At 47.6% G+C, this 22,206-nt stretch overlaps 1 protein-coding gene across 1 annotated transcript in view; it reads left to right on the top strand.

Moving 5' to 3' along the window:
* LOC143367276 (uncharacterized) overlaps positions 1-22,206 on the top strand; it is a 256,180-nt gene that overhangs the window by 26,888 nt on the left and 207,086 nt on the right. Inside the window, exon 2 of the mRNA XM_076808912.1 lies at positions 4,749-4,934. Within this exon, the coding sequence (XP_076665027.1) occupies positions 4,749-4,934 (186 nt within the window). The remainder of the gene's footprint in view (positions 1-4,748; positions 4,935-22,206) is intronic.

The raw sequence follows: 22,206 nt of genomic DNA on the forward strand, positions 1-22,206 counted from the left end.
TCACCGAGATATCCGTGGGTTGGCGATCGCGCGCGGAAACGGGACGCTGGCGCTCCAAAGCATGGCAATAATTTAGGAAGAATACCGATCCATACCGCGGCACCACCTTGCAAATCACGCTGCAATGTGCAAACTCGAACCTCGCGTTTCCCTAGCGACGCACAGTGGTTTAAAATGCGATTCTAGCGGAGCGAAATTATTTTTGTCATTATTTTTTCCTGTAGGTATATGTACTTTAAAAGTATTTACTCATTTGTTATTTTTAATGTTTTTTCTACTTTATTTATGATTACGTTCTGCTTGCTTTTGTGTGCAAATACAAAGTACAGGTGTTCTAGATATAAGGTTAATATTAACAGATTATAATCAATTACTTTAATGGAAAATTTACGAATAAATAGGGAAGTATTTCAGCAAAAATCAAAAAGTGCATATAGAATAGGTAATATTTGGTTTTTCTGGTAGTTTAATAAGTAGATTAATAGAATTTAAGGGCAACTTTTCCTGGTTCTTGCAGGTTATTCAGAAATTAATTTTTTTTAAGGACGTAACTATAATCTGGAAATATTAACTTTTATCGAGAACACCTTCAATGCCTTTCTGCTATATTTGTGATTGTTTTTTGCTTGGTTTTGTTTAAGTAATAATAAAGGTGTTCTCGATAAAAGTTAATATTTAATAGTTAATATAAAAGTAAATATTAATATTTATATATATACATTTTCTGCTATATTTGTGATTGTTTTTTGCTTGGTTTTGTTTAAGTAATAATAAAGGTGTTCTCGATAAAAGTTAATATTTAATAGTTAATATAAAAGTAAATATTAATATTTATATATATACATATAAATATTAATATTTATTTTTATAATTACTAACGAAAGTAATTTTGCTCTGCTAGAATCGCATTTTAAACCACTGCGCGACGTCGATTCCTGGATGGTGAGATTCCCGATCATAATGATGGAGCACCATCTGCGCTCCGAAAGCACCGCGCAAAAATGCTAAAAAATGACCAGCCGAGAATGCGGCAGGAAGAGGTCCGCGGTATCGTGCGTGTGATCGCGCGGGCCTCGCCGGCGAAAATATCCCGGCGACCTCCGCAACGAGGCACCCGCGACATTATCGAGCAGCAGGATCGATCGTGGTTTCGGTGTCGACCGCGTGCCAGGAGGTCGGAGATGAGCGTGCACGGGGGGGGATTTGCATAGGTCGAGCACGAGCCTGAACCTCGACGCTTTTGACCGCGGTAGCGTGTCCCCTCGAGATTGATGCCTGTCGCGAAATTGCAGCGTCGTAGGCGTAATGCTCGGTAAAACGCGTAATCAGCCCTCTGCGTTCCTCGGACGACGCGCGTCCTCGCTGGAGGGATGTGACGACGCTCCCGCACGTCACTTTCCTCGCCCGCGGGGTGTAATTTTCACTTCTAGCCTCCCGCGAGGTGCTGTCCTCGAGGCATGGCAACACGATGGATGTAGCCTAGGAAAGCACCCTTACTTTTCAGGCGTTTACTTAGTCAAATTCGAATCACCTCGTGTCCATTGCCGCGCAACGAAAATAGGCTGGTCGCATGGGCGTGTTGCAGATAGCGGTCTCTTTCGAGGTCGCTCGTTAATGAAGTAGTTTGGCTCGCGTTTATCTCATTGGGTCATCCCGGGCTTATCATTGCGCGATGCGGTAGGGCTTTGAATTTCTTGGGATAGGTATCGATCTGTTGCGGTTCAAGGAAGAAACTCCTCTCCTGAATCCGGAGATTAAAAAAATTATGAAGCTTTGTGAATTCGCAGGGGATGTCCTCCTGAGTGCAACGCAATTATTTTTTAAATTGCCCCCTGAAAATCCGGCTATTTTCCGATTTCGTGTTATAACTCAAGAACTGTAAGACTATAAGAACTGTAAGTTACCAAATGATAGTCTAATTGAAAGAAGTAACTTTTGTCCGAAAAGGGTAAATTTCACCCCTTTAGAGTGAATTTGAGCAGCAAAAAAAATTGCGTTGTACTCAGGAGGACATCTCCTACACATTCACAAAGGTTCACAATTTCTTCAATTTCTAGGTTCGGGATTCTTCCCTTCTCAGTCAATATTTACTCCATTCGTCGTAACATAAAATGTTGGAGACAGAGATTTGCTTTGAGAAACGAGTATCCGATTCGCGGCTGGAAATTGTCTCGGTAAAGAAACGCGGGAAACTTTAATGCGACAGAGCGTCGGGCGAACGTTGCCTGATGATAAACGAGAAAATGAGACACGGCAACGGAATCCGAACTTTTTGCCCAGGTGGCACGCGTTTCTTCCACGAGGAGTCGCTGGCGATTAGAGAAAGAGTGGAGGGGCATGCTTCTGATTGCGAATCGAGCATGCGACGCGCGGTGATCGGTGACGTTTTTGCTCGGTACGTGCCTCGCAGTTCCTGTATCCTGTGAAATCGAGCTCGATAAGTGGATTCCTGCTCGATAAATCATGGTCACGTGGCCACGCGTTCTCCATTAGCTAGATTAGTCGGATATAGCGGGATATCTATAAAGAGATCTCGCGACGCTGCCCTCTCGTTACGTTTTGAGGCGATCACGCTCAGCCCGGACGCCATGCGCCAAGCGCCGGAGCCTTCTGAAATTCGTAATCAATTCCACTTAATATAATCCATTCCCCTGGAACGGCGTAGGTATCATTTCGAAAGGATCGCGCATAAATTTGATCGATCCAGTTCACAGTTGCAGTCGCCCGGTCCGAGCGATACCCGCGCGGCCCCGCGAATCAATTTCCTTGATCGCAATCGATAACCACACCGTCCCCGCAACCTGCAATCTGTCCTGCCGTGTAATTACGCCGTGGGCCCGTTTAATGATTCTTAAGCGACGATTACTGATTACGTACGAAGTGCGGGTCCTCTGGGTGAAATTGAAGAGCAGGCGACCCACGGCTCTTATCGATGGTAATTTCTGCCTCGTCGTTTTCGCGGCCTCGCGACAAATGAGAAGTCTCCTTGACGTCTGATCCTTCGCCACCGAATCGGTGCCGGCAGGGACTTTCGTAAAAATAAAACGCCGCCCCGGCTATTCCCGGACCGGCGCCCGCGGCGGCGAATAAAAAAAAGCCGAGCTTCCTTCGTAGATCACCCATTATGATCGCGATAAAGAACTCTGTCGCGGAGGGTGCACTGATTGATTACAACGCAAATATTTTCCTTCCGCGCGATAAGATCCACGCGCTGGTCTACTTCGGTTACAGCTGACTGCTCGGTGATTCGTGGGCATGGAATTCGAAAAATTCCGCGCCACGCTTACCCCCCGACTCGTACAAAAATAGTCCCCCCCGATATTACACGTGGCGTGGTATCGACGACGCTGGTTGTCTTCAGGATTCCCAACGGAAATGATTCGCGAGCAACGAGATACTTCCAATTTTTAATTTACCTCGCGTATTTCCATCGCCCCGAGTATAAAGGAACGCGAAGGTAAGGGCAGCCGAGAGAGGCGTACAGCGCGCAGTCAGCGAACGTGGAAAAAGGTCCGAGAAACTGGGACACTGCTCTCGAATGCAGTGGAATCACGTCAGAACTGCTCGAGCACGATCTTACGCGGCCGATACATTTTTACCAAGGTCGGGGCAAGCGATTTCCGTTACACGCGGCCTGCCAGCGGTAAACTATCGGTCCGGTGTACAGAATGGCAGCGATAAACAGAAAATAACAGAGCCCCGAAAGCTACGACGAGGCGGCGTTAACTCACCGAGTTTAGGAGTTTGTTATTTCGGTTTTGGCGTTAACTCCCGCGAGCCAACGACAAGAGACATTCGCCAGACCACCCCGAAGCTCTTCCCCTCCCCCGCCTCAGCCGCCACCCTGATCCCTGTCGTGACCAATCGAGGCTTCTCGGTGCTCCGAAATAACCGAAACTCGCAATATTATGCCACCACGTGACGTAAGACGCCGACGGTTACAGTGGATTTTATTTCGTTGAAAGTCCTCGCCGCGGGTGATCCAGGGGGGTATTCATTAAACTCTAGTTACTTCTTATCGGAGGAGGGTATTACGACGTTCGGAGTGGATGTTTAACAAAAGGCGAGCTATAGGTGCAACGTTAATTCGTTTGCCTCGTGTATCGCGACGCGATCGCATCCAGCACCGAGGCCACGGACGCATCAATGGAATAATCGCGCGGAATTCGTGTCGTCTGGTCCAGCAGGGCGATCAAAAGGTCTTTACGTACCACGGGTGGACGGTACACCGTGGCTTCTTTTCATCCTCTCCGCCGGGTTCCTCTCTATAAGAACACTTACAATGGACCACACGCACGGCGACCTCGAAGCGAGTGCGCTTCTTACAGGGTCAGGGGCTCTGTGTCATCTATCTTAGAGAGCTTCATATTCACTCGGTGACACTAATGCCTGGCCCACGGTCGTGGCAAGGGCTTTATCTGCACGCTGGAACGCGGAGGACTCTGGGGGACGTTTTTTTTCTGCGTAGGAAATGCTGTCGATGACAGGCAAACGGCCCGGCGCTGCTGGAAAAGTCCTCGCGATTGTTCGAAAGGGTTCGATGAAGACGGAGAGTCTCTTCGTTTTATCCTCGCGATAAATTGTCCTTTGAGATGTCTCGGGCAATTGGTTGATATGTAGCTATTTGTTTTTTAGGAGTTATCTTTGGGTATAGGCTTGAGGTTTTTAGTTTACGTGACTGAGTTTCATAAATTGAATGCTAATGCTTCTGTGTTACTGTTTTTCATGTGTGATAATTAATGTTACAGTGGCCGAATTGGTTCTTTCGGCCGGAATACCCTCTTGGTGCATCGCTACCTACCAGTCACGTGTCCAACGCCAGCAGTGTTCCCACCTCGTCGCCTTCGTCCTCCAGGACGCAAGCGGAAATGCCGAAAGTTCCTGATTTCTTCGACGGCAGCAAAATCCACGGGCAAACGCCGACGATATGCACGGTAAGGGGAACCACGTGATCTTTTTAAATTCAACTGCAGGATATAATATCTATAGGTATTTAAGAAACAACTGCACCCAGAATTAAAAAGCAACTGCTCCAGGATTTAAAAATTTAAAAAACAAATACTCCAGGATTTAAAAGATTTAAAAAACAACTGCTCCAAGATTTAAAATATAACTGCTCCAGATTCAAAAGATTTAAAATACAACTGCTCCAAGATTTAAAAGATTTCAAATACAACTGCTCCAGGATTTAAAAGATTTAAAAAACAACTGAACCAAAAAAATCAAAAGATTACAAATACAAGTGCTCCAAGATTACAATGATTTAAAAAACAACTGCTCCAGATTTAAAAGATTTAAAATACAACTGCTCCAAAATTTAAAAGATTTAAAATACAACTGCTCCAAGATTTAAAAGATTTAAAACACAACTGCTCCAAGATTTAAAATACAACTGCTCCAAGATTTAAAAGATTTAAAACACAACTGCTCCAAGATTTAAAATACAACTGCTCCAAGATTTAAAAGATTTCAAATACAACTGCTCCAAGATTTAAAAGATTTAAAATACAACTGCTCCAAGATTTAAAAGATTTAAAACACAACTGCTCCAAGATTTAAAATACAACTGCTCCAGATTTAAAAGATTTAATACACAACTGCTCCAAGATTTAAAAACCAACAGCTCCATTTCATCCCTTACGTCCACAGTTGTCTATAAGCCCCTTCTCTCAACTAAAATCTCCATCAAATTAGCCCAGAAAATTTCCAAGAAAGTAAACCACCGCGAATATCCGCAAACCTTGATCCTTGATACATAAAAGGCACTGCGACACGCAGCCCGACGTGCTTGCACCCGACTGAAGTATAGTATTCGTGTCGCTATCGAGATCGGTCGCAGGCTGGTCGGTAATAATCGGGGCGCAATTTTCTTCGGGGACATGCAATTTGATCGGGACGGCGGGCGTGTCGGCAGGTGACATCAGGGAGAAATTCCCGAGTCGCACGAAACGTCTGCTTCTTCTGTACATGCTCAGGCGTCGTGCTGTCGCCCTTACGAGCGACCAGCCGCGAACACGTGTTTAGCTTCCCTCGACTTTTAATATCCTCGTTGGGCGTGATGAAGTGTACATCGCTGGATGTCGCGCGGACCGTAAGGCAGGAATTAAGCTGTCAGGTGGACACTGGCAAGCTACATATAAATCGGTGTACCAGGCGCTATGATCTTGATCGATAATTGACTGCCTACTTAATAGGCAGTGCCTACGACGTTTAGAGATAAAAAAAGTAGCCAGTGAATTGAGTATCGCAGCCTCGTTACAGAGTCAGTTATTAAAATTCTTTGTCGCCTGAGCTGCTATTATCGACTGATCGATTGCTGGTTATTTTTGCGAAACCTGCAGAGTCTAAAGCACCATTACACTGTAGGTAAATTCAAGAATTGAATAAATAATTCTTCTTCATCGGAGATTGGTCACCCACACACTTACTCTGCTTGCCCACCCCCGAAACGGTCGTTCCGAAGAACTCCAGTGACTGTCGCTCCTGGAACACCCCCTCTCTGCAGTATGTTGCCAGAGCGTGACACGAAGGTCTCCTCGAAAGGCATCGAAGGTCGATCGACGCCGTTCGATTCGCGACGCGGAGAGTCCCGTCGCCCACGGAACTCATTTTCAAGCTACAGGGGCGAGCCCCCTGCTCGGGGGTGGGTCTAATGGGCGACGACATGGCACAGAAAAGCCTGCAGCCGGTCGATATTCAATTTACAGTTTTGTCACAATGGCGTTGCAGTTCGCGGAAGGCGAGGCGCGTAGCACATTCGTCAAGATCGAAGCGATGCTTACCCTGGGACGATAAAACCGCGTGGGCGTGCGCGGCTCGTTAGGCCGCTGTCGCGGCCCCTCGTTAGCGCCGATGCGCCGCCAACAAATGATTTAAATATAATACTTAATAATGCCACGCGTCCCCCGCCGATTCGCCAGGATCACTTTTGTTCCTCGATCATGCGCTATCCCTGTAAGCGTAAATCGTGTCCCGCGATATTAATGGCCGCGCACGGGGCGAGCAGTCGCGGCAGCGATCAATCTCGTTGTCACAATTAAATGCGCCCGCTTCGGCCAGCCGAAGAATAATTTATATCCGGCTACCCACGTGGGCATCGGAACCCGACCGGCGGCCACATCGAGATCGACAGCGTCGGCTGTCTTTTCAGTGGGACGATAACGATGTATTTCGTCGGGATTTTAGTCCTTGGATGAGCAGAAAGTTTACTACTTAAGTATACATCGTGCCATGAGTCACGGAATTATTGAGGCCGGCAGAATTTTTGGAATCCCAGCCTTAATTTGACGTATTCTATAGGTATTTTTTTTTCCTTTTCGTTGAAACGTATCTTTTACAATTCAGTCTTTGATTAATTATTGCAAAGCTCAAGGTCGCTCTCGCGAGTACTTGGCTTCCGGATTAAAAGGTTACCGTGCAACGCCGGTAGATATTGAGAGGCCAGAATGGCGTGCGGACGTTGTCGATGGTGCGGATAATTAATTTAAAAAAGAAAAGCTGGATTGGTTTGGAGTTAAAGCGTTTAGTGTAATCGATCTTAACCTCTCAACCGGAGTATGCGCCTAATAGGCACGCATAATCCTTCATTCGCTTGCCGCGTACTTGCACGGCAGCTTTTAATCGGCGCGTTTCACCTTCGGCTCTAGTTTGCCAAGTGATTTACGAGCGATCAGCTCTTGTCCCGCGCGGTATCGCTCAAAACTGCAGCGGTTTTGATATATCGAACGAAATTACCTTTAACTTACGGATGTGGACTACATACCCCACATCTTTTGCGCAGATCTATCCACGTGCGATCGGGTCACCTCGGCACCTTTCGTTTCTTACAGATCGTTTATTACATTTTAGATGACTCATTAGCAGCGCGGTAGTTCAATACCCGACACAGTGCCCCGTGCAATTTGCTGGTATCACGGTAATTTCACGTTTTGCCCTTCTTCCGAAGCTGAAAGTCGTAAAATGGATTTATGCCCGGCATTATTATTTCCCCGCGTCGGTGCACGCTCAGGACTGACACGTCGAAAGCGTACCCACGGTCTACTATTTTTATTTTTCCCGATAATCCATTTACTCGCGTCTATGCATCTGGTGTTTATCCTCGCCGCGGTCGTTTATTAGCGAGCGCGTAAGAGGAATTACTCGGAGGCCCTGCTCGCGGGGCGGTTCGATTTCGGCTCGCGTGAAACGCGTACATTAACGGGCTTTATGGACAAATCGCTCGTTCCTCGAAACCTTCGCGGGTAACTCGTTTTCATTTTAACGTCTTCAATTTGCCCCCGTATCCCGCCACTCGCGCCCCCTTCAATTTCATCCTGCCTATACGCAGCTGCCTCTCCACGACTTTTTTCCTTGGCCTATCGACTTCGCGCCGACTAACTCGCGATTCCGTCGATCGAGCCGTCGAGCCGTGTTTTATTGCGACTCATGCTGCATGGTAGATTTCAACGACTGTCAGACTACGGGTTACAAGTGCAGTAATTGGCCGGCGACCAATTTCACGGCTGCCTCCGCCGTCTTCTTCCTCGTTCCGCGATCAACGCCCACGCGTTCGCTCGTCTTTCAATCCGCGAGCAGTGCGTTGCGAAAGGTGGCGTCGCATAAATTTCATATTGCCCAACCACTGCCTCGTTGTGGTGGCGGCTAATTGTAGTTGGCGTGCTGAGAGTGTACTATCAAGGAAGCTCATCGTGTCTCTACGGTTAAGCTGCGCCAAATATCGCGTGGTTTAAATAAAATAGCGCGTAACAATCCGACTGGAGCGAAAGAGGAATTAAGTAGTTGAGTGACATCGAAGGAAAAGAGACAAGGCTGGAGCGAACCGAAATATTCACCTGAGTTGGAGTTTAATTTATCGTTACCCGCGCCCTATTTTATAACATGGTTACCCGCGCGTTGTACTTTTTACTACATCACGATTTTAACGTGTTTTTTTTTTAATTTTTACCTGATTTTTGTTTTATTTGGTATTCTAATTTTTTAAGTTAAGAATACGGTTTTGCTTTAAAAATAATTTTATATTTAAAAGTAAAAAGCGGCGTAATTGTCTTTAAAAAAAGAAAAAAGACGGAACGGGGTAAACGACTAACAAGGGAACATCCCGAACCCGGAAATTCGGAAAATTCTGAAACTTTGTGAATATGTAGAGAATTTCCTCCTGATTACAACGGAATTTTTGTTTGCTGCCCAAATTCACTCTAGGGGGGTGTATTTGACCGCTGAAAATCCGGTTATTTACCGATTTTGTGTTATAACTCGTGAACTGTAAAATAATTTCTTCGCCAAATGATAGATCTAATTAAAAGAAGTAACTTTTGTCTTAAAACGTTTTTTTCTATCTCTTACACTTCGCGAGTTATAACACAAAATCGGAAAACAGCCGAATTTTCAAGGGTTAATTTCACCTCCTTCGAGTGAATTTGGGCAGCAAACAAAAATTGCGTTGTAATCGGGAGGAAATCCCCCACATATTCACAAAGTTTCAGAATTTTTTGAATTTTCGGGTTCGGGATCTTCCCTTGTAAGTATTATAAATGTGTATTTTTTTTATTCGCTTCTATTGCTCTGGTGACAAACATTTCACACGATAGTTCCACCTTGGAATGTGTTCCCCCAATGAAATTTTACCCGTAGCCGTACAATTTCTACGAAGTAAAACCGATTGGACGCTCTCAGGCGGAAAAACGAATAACTCACAACTGTTGTACTTCTTACAGCTGCGAAATAGCAGTCGAATGCAAGAGACGTCCCGAATTCGCCCAGTTTCGACTCGCGTCGCTGGATTGCCGCGTAAATTCACGTTGCACGATGTCAATTACGATTTCACGGTCGGCGATTCACGAGAACGGCGGCATGCACCGGGAGGAATCCTGCTACTGGCTAATGAAAGGGGGAAAAAAATCATTAACTAATCGTTAACTGTAACCGTTTCGCCGGGCGACGAGAGATTCAAAGAGGGGCCGACGCGGTGACGAGGCAGCGACGACCGGTCACCAACGGCTAATGACGATGACTTTTTGTCCAATTTCTTTTGCCGAGCGGCCACTTTTCGCTGCACACCTCGGCCAAAGGAGCGGCTTCGTCCGCGACGCAATCTCTAATTACGGTTATTACGAAAATATTTCTCTGACCAATCGCTACTTCCGTATTTTTTACGCAGCGATTATACGACCGTCTCCTAGTCGAGTCGAGTCGTCCTACCCCTTTTTCACGAAGACTCCACAAGAACCGGGCCATATAGAGGCGAGGGAATAATTTTCTTCGTTGACTGTGTCATTTACTTTCTGCTCGTGGCTGTGGAAAACGGTAAAAAGTGCTTGGAAACGTCCCTGACTACGCCTGGAAAACCCTTGACACCCCGTGCACTGCGGTAAAAGCGTTCGCTGCGGCGTGAAACCGTCGGATCGACGTTGAAATCGCGGCGACGCGAGGGGATCCGGGGGGCGGTTTAAAAGGGGGCTTCTTTCGCGCTCGAAAAACAGGAAAGTAGAAACGAAGTAATTAGCGGTTTCGGAAGTTTTGTCGGACTGTCGTATCGCGGGCGAGCGCCCGGGGAACCTAATTGCGCCGACGTTTAATTAGATCGTTTGCACCCGCGGTCCCGCGCTCTGGCCTACGTATCATCAAACTTGGCCCCTGTCCTTAACGATATGGATCAGTCTTAATTCACCGGCTCGTCTGCGGTATTAATCCCCGTAGAAGCGGGCGCCATGCTGCGAAACGATGCTAAAATTAGCGCGCCCGTTAATTTAGCGCACCGACTCTACGCACGCGCTCCTCTGTGCACATACGTCGATTCTTTTGTGCACCAACGATTGTTCCCTGCCGCGAGAACGATCGAGGGATACGCGACACTCCGATCGGCTGCAAGTGGAATAGGTTGTTCATGGTCGGGCAAGTGGTCTCTCCGTGTACAGTGGGATCTTGATAACTGTTTAAATTTGTCCGGGTCCCGTAATTTGCTTTTTCATGGCCACTGGTCGACTGGCGACTTTTATCACTTCGTTCGCGACCAATGACAGCGACCACCGTCGACTAATGCGCCTCGTTATTATTAGTTATTCAACCGCTCGCCGGCAAAAAACTCAATAATTTCACTGGCACCGGCCCTAACGACGATCCAACTGGCAAAAAGCTCAATCTATCAAATTGTCGCTGGTCTGCCTATTTCATAGCTGAGTGGTTTACTAATAAGCAATCTTTGGGCTGGTACCGTAAATCGACGGCGAACGAGTGAACGGTGTGTTCCTTTCGACTGGTACTGACTTCATTATCTCAGGTCGCTGGACAGGGGCGGATTCTTGTGTTGGCTAAGCAGGATGCAGCCTAGGGCGGCAAATTTTGGGGAGCGACAAATTTTGAGGAGCATCAAATTTTCGGGAGCGACAAATTTGGAGGAGCATCAAATTTTGGAGGCGGCAAATTTTAGGGAGCGGCAAATTTTGGGATGCGATAAATTTTGGGAGCGGCCAACTTGGAAAGTGGCAAATTTGGGGCGGCAAATTTGGGGGAGTAATCAATTTTGGGGAGTGACAAATTTTGAGCGGAAGAAATTGGATAATGTTTAAACACAGAAGCTTGAGACAACTTTAAGAACAATCCACTTCTTTTTCACGCAGCGAATTAGCATTAACTCATATGTGAGTTGCTATCTTGAATTAATTTTTGAAATTATCTGGACTCTTTTAAAATAAAATATTTGATAATATCCTCGGTGTCAGCCTAGGTAGGTCAAATTTCCAAATCCGCCCCTGTCGCTGGGTCAGTAATAGTCTTCGAGTCCTTGTCCCCAAACAACTTTGCAATCAAGCAATCTACCGATGTTAAGAGTCCATAAGCATTGTTCAGTCCTACATCTGCATCCTTCAAGCGTCGGTCGTTTCTGCTCGTTTTATTCGAATACTTTCTGAAAGTTCGAATCAACAGGACAGAGTAGTCGCATCAGTCAATGCAGTTGCGAGCGGTTCAACGTCCATCTCGAACATTCATCAGCGACCAGATGCACAATCAGCCTAGAGTCGCCGATCAGCGTGGTCGTTGGAACACCAACGACCAGCGACTAATAAGCAATAACGTCTCGATCTTGTTGTCCTCTTTCTTGCAAAGCCTGAAAACCGACCAGGCCGATCAGTCATTCCGCGGAGCCTTCGATGTCGCCGTCTGCTCATGAACGCGTCCCTTCATGGAACGCACAGAACGACGTTTCATCCGCTGAAAACACTTTATCGCGGTTCGTTAACTATTTCCGGGAAAACGATGGCCTGAAAAAAGTTCTCGCTCCGCGGCGCGATCTTCAATTTTCTACTCGATCCCCTCGGCTCTCCCTGCAACTGCGCTTCTTTTGTCGCAGAAATTACCAAGCGTAATGAAAGTATCTATTCCTCCTCGTAATGGCTGGGAAGCGATTGCGCGCGGAATTATCGGTCGAGGTCCCAGCAGAAGTTGCAACTGGAGCTCCTGGAAGACAGAAATGTTTCTCCGAGCCGCGGCAGAACGACCCGAATTTACGAGCGCGGACATTAAGGTGTGGTAGTCGCGAATCGTTAGCCGTTACGTTTTTGCTGCTGCTCGTCCTGCCGTGTGTTGCTCCTGCTTGTCCACTCGCTCGTCCTTCCGCGCTTAATCGTCGCGGCGCAGCGCGAAGAAGCGCGCTGATTGCCACGAGAAACGCGGCGAGGACTGGGACGCTGCTTTTACGAGGCTCGCGTGTGGTCGCTCCTAAGCTAATTGTACGCTTTTGCCGGGCGAGCTTGGAAAAATGAGGATTCCCGACCGCCCCGAACCAGCGGCGCGCATTCGACGCGATCCTCTTCAAGCGAGCAGCAATCCCGGGGACACATTAGGCGACGAGTTATCGCGAGACACAGCTGAAAAGTCCACAGAACTCCCTCCAGCGGAAATCGCAATCTTCAGCGTGGAAAATCGAAACTATGCCTGCACGTTGCTTGAATAGGCGTTGATGAAAAGGTTTAGAAGTGGAGTAAATCCAGCGTGGGATCGCGTGACAACGCGGACGCGTTTGCAGGCCGGTCACGCGCGGCCATGTTTATGCACCGATAAGCCTCGAATTAATACGCCCGCTTTTAGCTAATAACCTTTTCTTACGCGGGCATCGGGGTCGTGCGTGTAATAATACGGGATGTTGCGTAATTTAACGGGGCCTCGGCTCATCCCCCGTAGTTTCGGGGGAGAGAAAGCGGATCGCGGAGCGGATCTCGTACAGGGAAACAACGCTGTTAGCTAACAGCGATACATTAATTCGGGCTTTATTAAATTCGCCGCGACCCCCGTAATTTCCGCGCGGCACCGAGACGACGGGCCTCCGCGGGCTCCTTATCAGCGGAAAGAATGCTACTCCCGCGGAATCTCGCCATCTACCTGTGCCTTGGGTTACTGTCCATGATGAGACGGTGTGCGCGCACCGGCATCTACGTGACACCATTAATAATACGGCCGCGTGTTGCGAAAAAACCGACCGAGGAGCCTCCTCCACCTCCACGTCCCCGTGGAAAAGATCGGTAAGCACCGATACGCCGGCGATAGAGCGGCGAGGTGCCGCGCGATTAAGCCGCACCGTCGGAAACCGCGACCGGTTTTTCGCCGCGCGGACCTTGGCGAATCCACGGCGACAGTTTGCTGCGAGCTCCATAGTAATTCTAATCCGAAGTCCCCCGAGATCGCTATCAAGTTGTCGCGCGACCGCCATTGCGATTACGCGATTACGATCGAGCAGGGAGGAGGTGGAACGCGGAAGGCAGATCGGCGCGGCGACGTCGCGCTGCTTCTTTTCCATCCGAGACTATATTCTCCCCGAGACACAGCTAATACGTGAAATTTAGCTGGAACGTCCTGCTACTTTCCGCGATGCGACACGGTCGGGTACATTTGAGAGCACAAGCAGGGAAATCGCGGCAGGTTTAGAGGTTTTTTCAGTTTTCAATTTTTTGTCATTTTTGTTTGAATTCATTAGTTAATTTGAAATAGGCTAAATTAGTGTGTTCTGGTCCTTCCTGTATAATGTGTGTTCTGGTCCAACTGTAAAAAAATTTTGAAAAAATATTCATGTTTGCAGGTTCCTTTTTCCCTTAAAAATGTAAAAATTCACAGTGTGAATCTTATTTTTTACATTTTTGGAAAAATTTTGAAAAAATAATCATGTCTGCAGGTTCTTTTTTCTCTAAAAAATTAGACTCACATTGTGAATTTTTACGAGATATGTGAAATAGGGCGGAGCGATACTGTATAGGAGAAAATTTAAATTTGGATTTTCAGTTGGCCTGGATACGGGATAGTTGTCTTTTGATTAACCAAACACAGCTGCAGAAAAATTAGGAAAAATATACTTTCCAACCTGCTCCATATCAACTTGCCCCGGTCTCCCCTAAACGAGTCACTGGGAACGATCGTGATTTATTCGACTATTTCTAAATAAAATTGAGAGCTCGTCGCATTCGTGGTGGCACCGTGGACGAGAAGTCGGAACGAGAACGGCGAGTGAAACGCACGGGCGTCTTTGGTGTAGCGAGGGCGGCGGGGGAGGAGGATACTGCGTCGGTTGGGTGCTCCGCCAGGAACATCTGCGCCCTTAATTATTTTACAGATTTAGTAGATCGTTATGGCTTGTAAAATTACTGACAATTTCACGCCCCTAAACTTATTTTATCCTCGCGTTAGCTGCCTATCGGTGGATCGCCGCAAAAGCTTTCGAAGGATATTGAGCATTCTTCGTGGCTAAATTAATGGCCCCTTGTTTATGACTGCATCGGCACCAGACACGCAACGATTCCGTCGCGAATTCCAGTAAATACCCGTCGATAATAATCCAGCCATCTTTCTCCTTCTCGACCTCCGCTTCTCCTCCCGTCTGGTCTCTCCTCTCTCGCCCTTTCACGCCGCTTTGTCAGAGGGAACCGAAGCATCGAGTTCCTTTTTCCAGAGCTCCGCGGCACCTCTTGCATCAATCTTCTCTAAATAGTCTTCCTCTAAATCTAAAACATTCCACGCTCCCGTCGCTCGATATACCACCCCCCTCGAACCACCCCGCATAAACGCACCCTCCCCATATCAATTAAAATTCGCGATCCCATCGAAAACACCACCGGCCAGAGCCGCGAGGGCCGTTTTATCGGATCGTCCACGGAGTTCGTTTAATTCTCGCGCCGGTAATCGGTCGCGATCTCGTAATCGAAATCGAACATCGAGCGGCGAGAGAGGATGGCCGCGAACGGGGACGCGCGACTACCGGATGCCCGGAGCCCGGCCGCGGATCACTGTAATTTAATAAATTACGAGAGCTGCCGTCCCGGGGCAAATTGTAGCATAATCATTCATTAGTAGGTCGTGACTCCGCGTCCGTGTGCAGGAGAGTTTCGATACACACGCCGATAGCCATTACCCAGCAGCTCGGTCGACCCGCGGATCGCTGCAAGATTCACCGATTCCCCCGCCCCTCTGCCGTGCCTCTGTAAACTTCTCGCGATGCGCTCAGAACATCGGCATACGCGTCCTTCGTTATTACTCCGCGCTGATTATTCCCGATCGTGTAATTAACTGCGGCCTTGACTCGTGCACCGACAGCGAATCACGAGGCACAACATGTTTTCCTCCTAAGTGTCGCGTGGAACGATGCGGGAGGCGTTTGATATTTATCAGCGACACTCTGCGAGCGTTTGTTCGTGTCCTTTGATTCTTACGTATTAAACGCAAACTAAACAGCGAGTGTTTAACGGGAAAGCGGGGGTACAGTGGAGAAGTACGAAGGATAGTGGGTACCGTGGAAGTCGCCAGGCTCAGCCGCCATCGACTGGCGCGTCGTTTATCGATTAAATCGCGATCGACAGGCCGAGGGACGGTGCAATTAGCCGCGCTAATTTCCCGTAATTAGCTCCGCGCGGTAATGAAGTTATCGCAGGTCCCGTGTCCCCGATCGTAACGCATCTCCATAAATCGTTCTTGTCTGGTGCACTTACACGCGATGCCGTTAAACAGAGATTAACGACATCTCCGAGCGTGGAACCGCTGCGAGGCTGCACCGTTGTCACGCCGAGGCTTGCTGGCGAGGAAAAAGGCTAGGGGACGTCGGTAACTCGTGCCTAGAATGGCTAGAACGGATACTTTGATCAGGGGAGACGAAGGAGTCGCGGTTAAGTTACACGGAAGCGCGCAATGGGGGAAAAAGGAGAATGATCAGCGGGGATCTTTACACTTTACTTTTCGATTCGAGTGCGAAGGCGAGTCACGCCACTCGTTCAGTTAATTTTACGATGCTTAATTTCAGCTTAAGGGCTGATAAAGAGGAAGCGTTATTGTCCCTTTCCTGTCGGTCGCCAGAACCGAGAAGATAATTATTTAATCGCACAGCGGAGCTGCTTAAAGGAATCGAAAGGACGTGTTGATGGCAGTCATTTGTTGCATCTCTAAAAGCAAAGCGTTAACGCGTAGCACTTTCGAAGTGGACGAGGTAGAGCTTGGATTTTTTCGTTCCATACGTCAGTAACGGCCACAGATGGACAAAATTTTTATCGAAATAAAATTTCGTCGTTCGTTCGTTAACTCGAGTTAACTTTATTCGAATACTTTTTTTTTAACTTTTATTCGTTGCGCGAAATTTTATTTAAATAAAAGTTCTGCACATCTCTGCTAACGGCTAGGGTTGCCACCCTTTTTTTACATGACAATAGCGCAAATTTTGCTCTCGTCGAGTCTAAAAAAAAGTATACTCGGGAAAACTAAAAGTGCATTTTAATCTGTTTAGTTTTTATTCCTCCCGAATTTATTTTTTATTACTTTTAGCTTACTGTTTTTATTACCGAGCAACTTTTTGTCATTTTTAAGTAACTCAATAGCATCGTTGTACTCGATATACATGTAAAATATATAAATAAATTGTTTTTTATTAAATTAAGAGGCTATGCTTCTCTCACCCCGCCGCTTCACATTCATGGCAGAGAACAGACAGAAGATAAGAAGTTACTTTGAGGTAATTATGGCTTGCGTACGTTTAGGAAACTGTATAGAATAATATTGCGTTTGGTACGTTTCACGTAATATCATTAATCGTGAAATAAAGTATTCCGGCGTACTTTATTGGTGTTCAAATCATTTATACGGGTGGCAACCCTACTGACGGCTGCGATTCGACGCCCGACGGGATCGCGACGAGGGTCATCGAGCAGTTTCCCAGATATGTAGATCTTTCATCACAGGCTTTTAATCGTGTTGCCGCGTAGATAAATTCCGCGCGTAGTTTGGAAGTCGATATCAACGCGTCGAGTAATACGAGTCGGATAGTATTCCGGGCCTCTTGATTCATTTGCTGGGGATTTTCGACGGGCGAATAAAATGTTGCGAGCTTTATAGAAATAGATCCGCGCCGGTAATGGTAGTTAATACGCATCGAGAGCGGCCGGGAACGGAGTCGAGCACGATTGATTTGTTCTCGAAAATTGAACAGGGGAAACAGCGATTTGTAGCGCGCTGTAAAAATTCTGCGCCCCTATCCCGGATTGGAAAATACTTCCCTATCGTTGTCCGTGCGCTCTGCGCAGCTGGTGCCAAAAACTGAAGTCGCAGAGGCATAATTTGGAATTGTGAGAATTTAGTTGGACCTTTTCGAAACGTCTGCCATCTTGGCAAGGCGGATTGATTGCTTTTTTACAGCTACTTTATGCCTGTTCGGAAGCGTTAGGAACGAAATTCCGAGCGATCGACGCGGCGATCGAGCAGCGGATAGATCGCTGATCGCTCAATCCCGTGGCGATCGACGCGGACGCCTTTGTATCTGGTAGAAAAACTGGAAGCCCAGGGCTATGGTGGCGCGTGAAAAGGGTCCCGGTGAACGTCGTTGCTCGAGAAAATTACAGAGTTCATTGTTTCGCGTTGGCCCTCGGGATGAGCATCAGAACCACCGGCGCGTTTCATGTTTCCCTCTCCTTTTTGGCCGTTTTGCGAGGCTGCGTGCGCGAGCCGATAGGGATACGTTGCTGCTGATCGTCTTCTGTAGAGGAAATAGGCAGATATCTTTATTATCCTGATCGCGAATATCGTCCGCGAGATTTGTCGCGGAACTTCAGCTAAACCATGTTTACTCGAATGACAATTGCGGCGCCAGGGATCGACAAGAGTGAATCCAGAAAGAGAACAAGAGCTATTGATATCGATATTTATTCGAACGGTGAACTCGAGGAGTCTGTATTCGCCCGGTGTACCGTACTTTTCCTCGAGAGGGTCTCGATCGGCCCTCGATACTACTTCATGGCCCTTTTCCCTCGCTGCTTTCGGGGGAATTTAAAAGGATTTCCATCGGGTATCGATGATACTCGAGGAGCCGGTAGAGGTGGGAGTTTGTAAACTTTTATCGAGCTATCGAAACGTTTGCGCTTTCAAGACACTCAAAGCCCGCGTTGGCTGTCGTGAGGAAAGTTAAGGAGGACTATCTAAAGCCTCGAGGATATCGCTGGGGACCGTTTCCTCCTTTTCCTTCCTTCCTCCCTCAGAATTTTTAACCTCGCTACATCTTCGCGAGCCGGGGGGGGGAACAAAGTTTTTATTACCTAAACAATCTATGCAGAGTTTTGACAAGTGGATAGCGCTAACGAAGAACTCGTGATCACTGAATCCCCCCGTGGATAACTTGATTCCCCTTGTTTCGGGCTAAGATCCTCGAACTTCGTCAGACTTCGAAAGGAGGTCTTCAAAATTCCTCGAGGATGCACCGAGAAAGGAAGGGTGGAAACCTTCCAGCTTCGCACTCGCCAGAACACACATTGACCAATTATGACCAATCACGGGCAGCTCTGGTTTGTAGGCGCTGAACTAACAGAAAAATGTCCCTGGTACTTAGCACAGAGGCATATTCTGGAGTCGAACGATACATCCAGGCCCCGATCTAGGAGGCGCAAGCAGGACAACTGCCCAGAGCGGCGAAGTTGGTAGAAAGAGGGAATTAAAATCAATAGTAGATAACCAAGAAAAAAGTAAAATTTTTTGAAAAAGCGATAAAAAAGTAAATTCTTCAACTCACCCATGAGATTCAGAATGTAATCTGTGTTTACGTTGTTTATTGATTTTTTGAAGAATATTATAAGCGGTTTTTTGAGAAATAAAAAGAAGATACCTACCCCCTACCTATATATCTTCCTTTATTTTATTACCGTTATTTTTATGAACATTAAATTCTTTATAAAGCAAAAGGCTGTTGTTATTCAACAAATGCCTACAAAAAATTTCACTCACTCTCAAAAATAATATTTCAAAATAATTATTTACAATTCAGTACAAAGGGCGGGGAAAATCATTTCTGCCGGGAGCGGCGGAAGAGCTAAATAGATCGGGCCCTGGATCCATCGCGCCACTTCAACGTCAGTGCACCTCCGTGTGTAAACGAAAGTATCGCAGTGCTCCCTTCCGATGGCTGAAAATTCGTCACGACCACGGCCGTTTAAATTATTCCGCGGGTACAAATGTACAGCGGGGCCGTTTCTTTACCGTCTAATTGTACTTAAGTGGAAAGACCGCGCAGCAATGCGGCGATCCCACGTGTAGCTTGAAAGTTACGCTCATTGGCGGATACAGTTATCCGCTGATTACACGTCTCCGTGGCTCTTAAGAGTAATACCCTAAATATCAATTACCTGGATTTCCTCCGCATTGCTGCGCGGCCACGACTTCCTACCGGGCTAAGGATCCAGCCCCCGTATCACTCGGCCCGAACCGACGCTAATTGGCTACGGACCTCTTAATGAAACCCATTCGGCCGTATCTCTGCCGGGATCCAGAAAACTCCGCGGATAATCCCAGCGGTGATCGGGTTCTGGGACGTAAATAAACACGGTCGGCGATGCCGGATAACCCAGTTTAACCTGGACGATCCGTGACGAGGAATCGCGCGATCCCGGCCCCGATACGCCGCGAATTTAGTGAACCGCGAGCTCCGATCAGAATGCCTGGCATCCGGCCGGAATGAATCGGCTGCGGCGCGTCGTTACATTGTAACCGATGCCGCGTGCGCCTGGGAAAATTCATGGGGGATACTTCCTCGTTTGATAGCGGCGCGCTCGCAATTATCGTTCGGCGCAGCGTCGATGCCGTTGGAATCGACTTTTAGCTCGGTCGAACGCTTGCGGCTCGTGGGATCTCAAGAGCAAGCGGCTTTTCGCATTTTTTCTGGCTGCTCTAGCGATTCCTGACCGAAGCTCCTGTTTTAAGGGTTGCAGGATCCGTTTGCAATTAGTCCTGTGCCGCGGTGGCGGGTGCGGAAATTGCCACAGTTGACTGGGATTGCAACGAGAGGCAAAGGCTAGACGTGCCCACGAACCCAGACCTTGCCTCCTCGCTACACGCCAGCAAGTAGACTCGCTCTTCGATCCCAATCAAACCAATCAACTTCCACTATTGTTATCACTGGGCACAGCAATCGCGGAGCAGAGTACACGGGTCTGCTCGCGGACCATCCCCTCTCGAGTACCCGGCTGTCAGTCACAGCCGAGGCACAATGCGGCTGATAAGATCGCGAGGGAGCGCTCCTCGCGGCTCGCAGATCCTCTTGCTCCCAATAAGAAACCGCTGGACGCGGCGGGGTGCGGCAATCGTCGCGGCACCAATCGAAATGACGGCGAACAATACGCAAATTAGCGTATCGGCTCGCAAAAACAACACGGCCGAGGGTGGATCGCCGGCAATCGATTGCGCCTCGTAGGCGTACCGCCTACGTCGGGTCCGATAGACCGATAGAGAGTTAGAGAGAACGAGGAGAGGCGATGGCTGGAGGGCAGTTCGGCATTTGTCTTTAACGAGGTGCAACGGAGGATGCAGCGGGGCCGCAGGTGTACGTCCGCGCGCGCAGGGCGTGGTTCTTCTATTCGTTAACGCGGACAGATTCGATGGGGGAGGGCTACACGCACGTCGAAGACGACCTTTTCCGCGATCCGTGCCGTTATAATCGAGTCGTGGGATAGATTCGTTCGCCACGGCGAAAACACGGTAACGCGGATTTCTAGTTTCCGCCGCGCAGAGCTGCGCCCTTAGACGATCCTGCACAATACGGTCATTGTTCACTCGTCACTAGCGCGGTGAGAATATTACCTTTTCCCCCGCGTGGCGGAAACCGCTGGTATGAGGTTGTTTGGTAGCAAACCGGGAGGCTTTACCCGTGGACGAAAAGCAAGAAACTGTATTGAGCTATGACAGCAGGGTTGATTAATGAATTTGCATCGAATAAATATGAACTACACCTAGGCGAAAAAAAATACAGGATCTGCGGTTTCTCTTCAAACAGTTCAAACGCTTTATCTAAAAAAATTTTAAATAATGAAAACTGGCTTCAAAATAATTAATAAAAATACGCTAAAAAGTAAAAAATAATTTTGTACCTTATTTAATCTACGACTCTCAATTTTTTATGACCGCGCCTCATCATTTGAACCGTGTAAATCTGGCGGCGACTTAAAACAATGGATAGCCGTAGATTAAATAAGGAACAAAATTATTTTTTACTTTTTAGCGCATTTTTATTTTTTTTAAGTCGGTTAAACAGTGGTTGGAAGCGCGAGAAAATTATGTGTGCAGAATTTCTGTATACGGAAAGTCTAGAAAACTGAATGCTCCTTGAATATTATTTCAACAAAATTTCGATAGGGTTTATCATTTTTTAGAAATCCTTTAAATCCCAACCAGATGAGTTCCAAACTTAAAGGCCTGCTCGGCACCCTTCCCTGTTATCCAGTTGCAATAAACTGTCTCGGGGGTAATTTTCTTATGAAATGGAAGTATTCTATAGGGGTGAGAGCATAAAAATACGAAGAAATTTTTTAGACAACATAAAAAAGGGCCACCCTCTGTGCCAAGCGCACCACAGGTCGTTCCCGAACCCCGAATGCCTGCACTTCTCAGTTTCTAAGCCCGCAGTTGCGCGCGATCGGTAAAACTGTCTAACGAGCAGCCTCGGATCCGCGTGGGAAATGCATCTTCGTCGTGGAAGACGCGGCTCGGTGTCGAAGAAGCGCCGGAGGAGATCCTTGGCCCTCGGGGCTAGGAGATACTGCAGGGTGCTTAACGAGCGACGTCAAATTCTTTTTTTCCTACAGCTCGACGCAATTAGACTCTGTCCCGTTGGACGGAGGGACGCGCGAAGAGTAATGGCGCCGCCGCTAAATTGCACGTGGTCCGACCTGTCCGTCCGAGCCACGGGATCGACCGTCCACTGTCGAACGC

This window comes from Andrena cerasifolii, chromosome 3 (genome assembly GCF_050908995.1).
Source record: "Andrena cerasifolii isolate SP2316 chromosome 3, iyAndCera1_principal, whole genome shotgun sequence".
Taxonomy (NCBI): domain Eukaryota; kingdom Metazoa; phylum Arthropoda; class Insecta; order Hymenoptera; family Andrenidae; genus Andrena; species Andrena cerasifolii.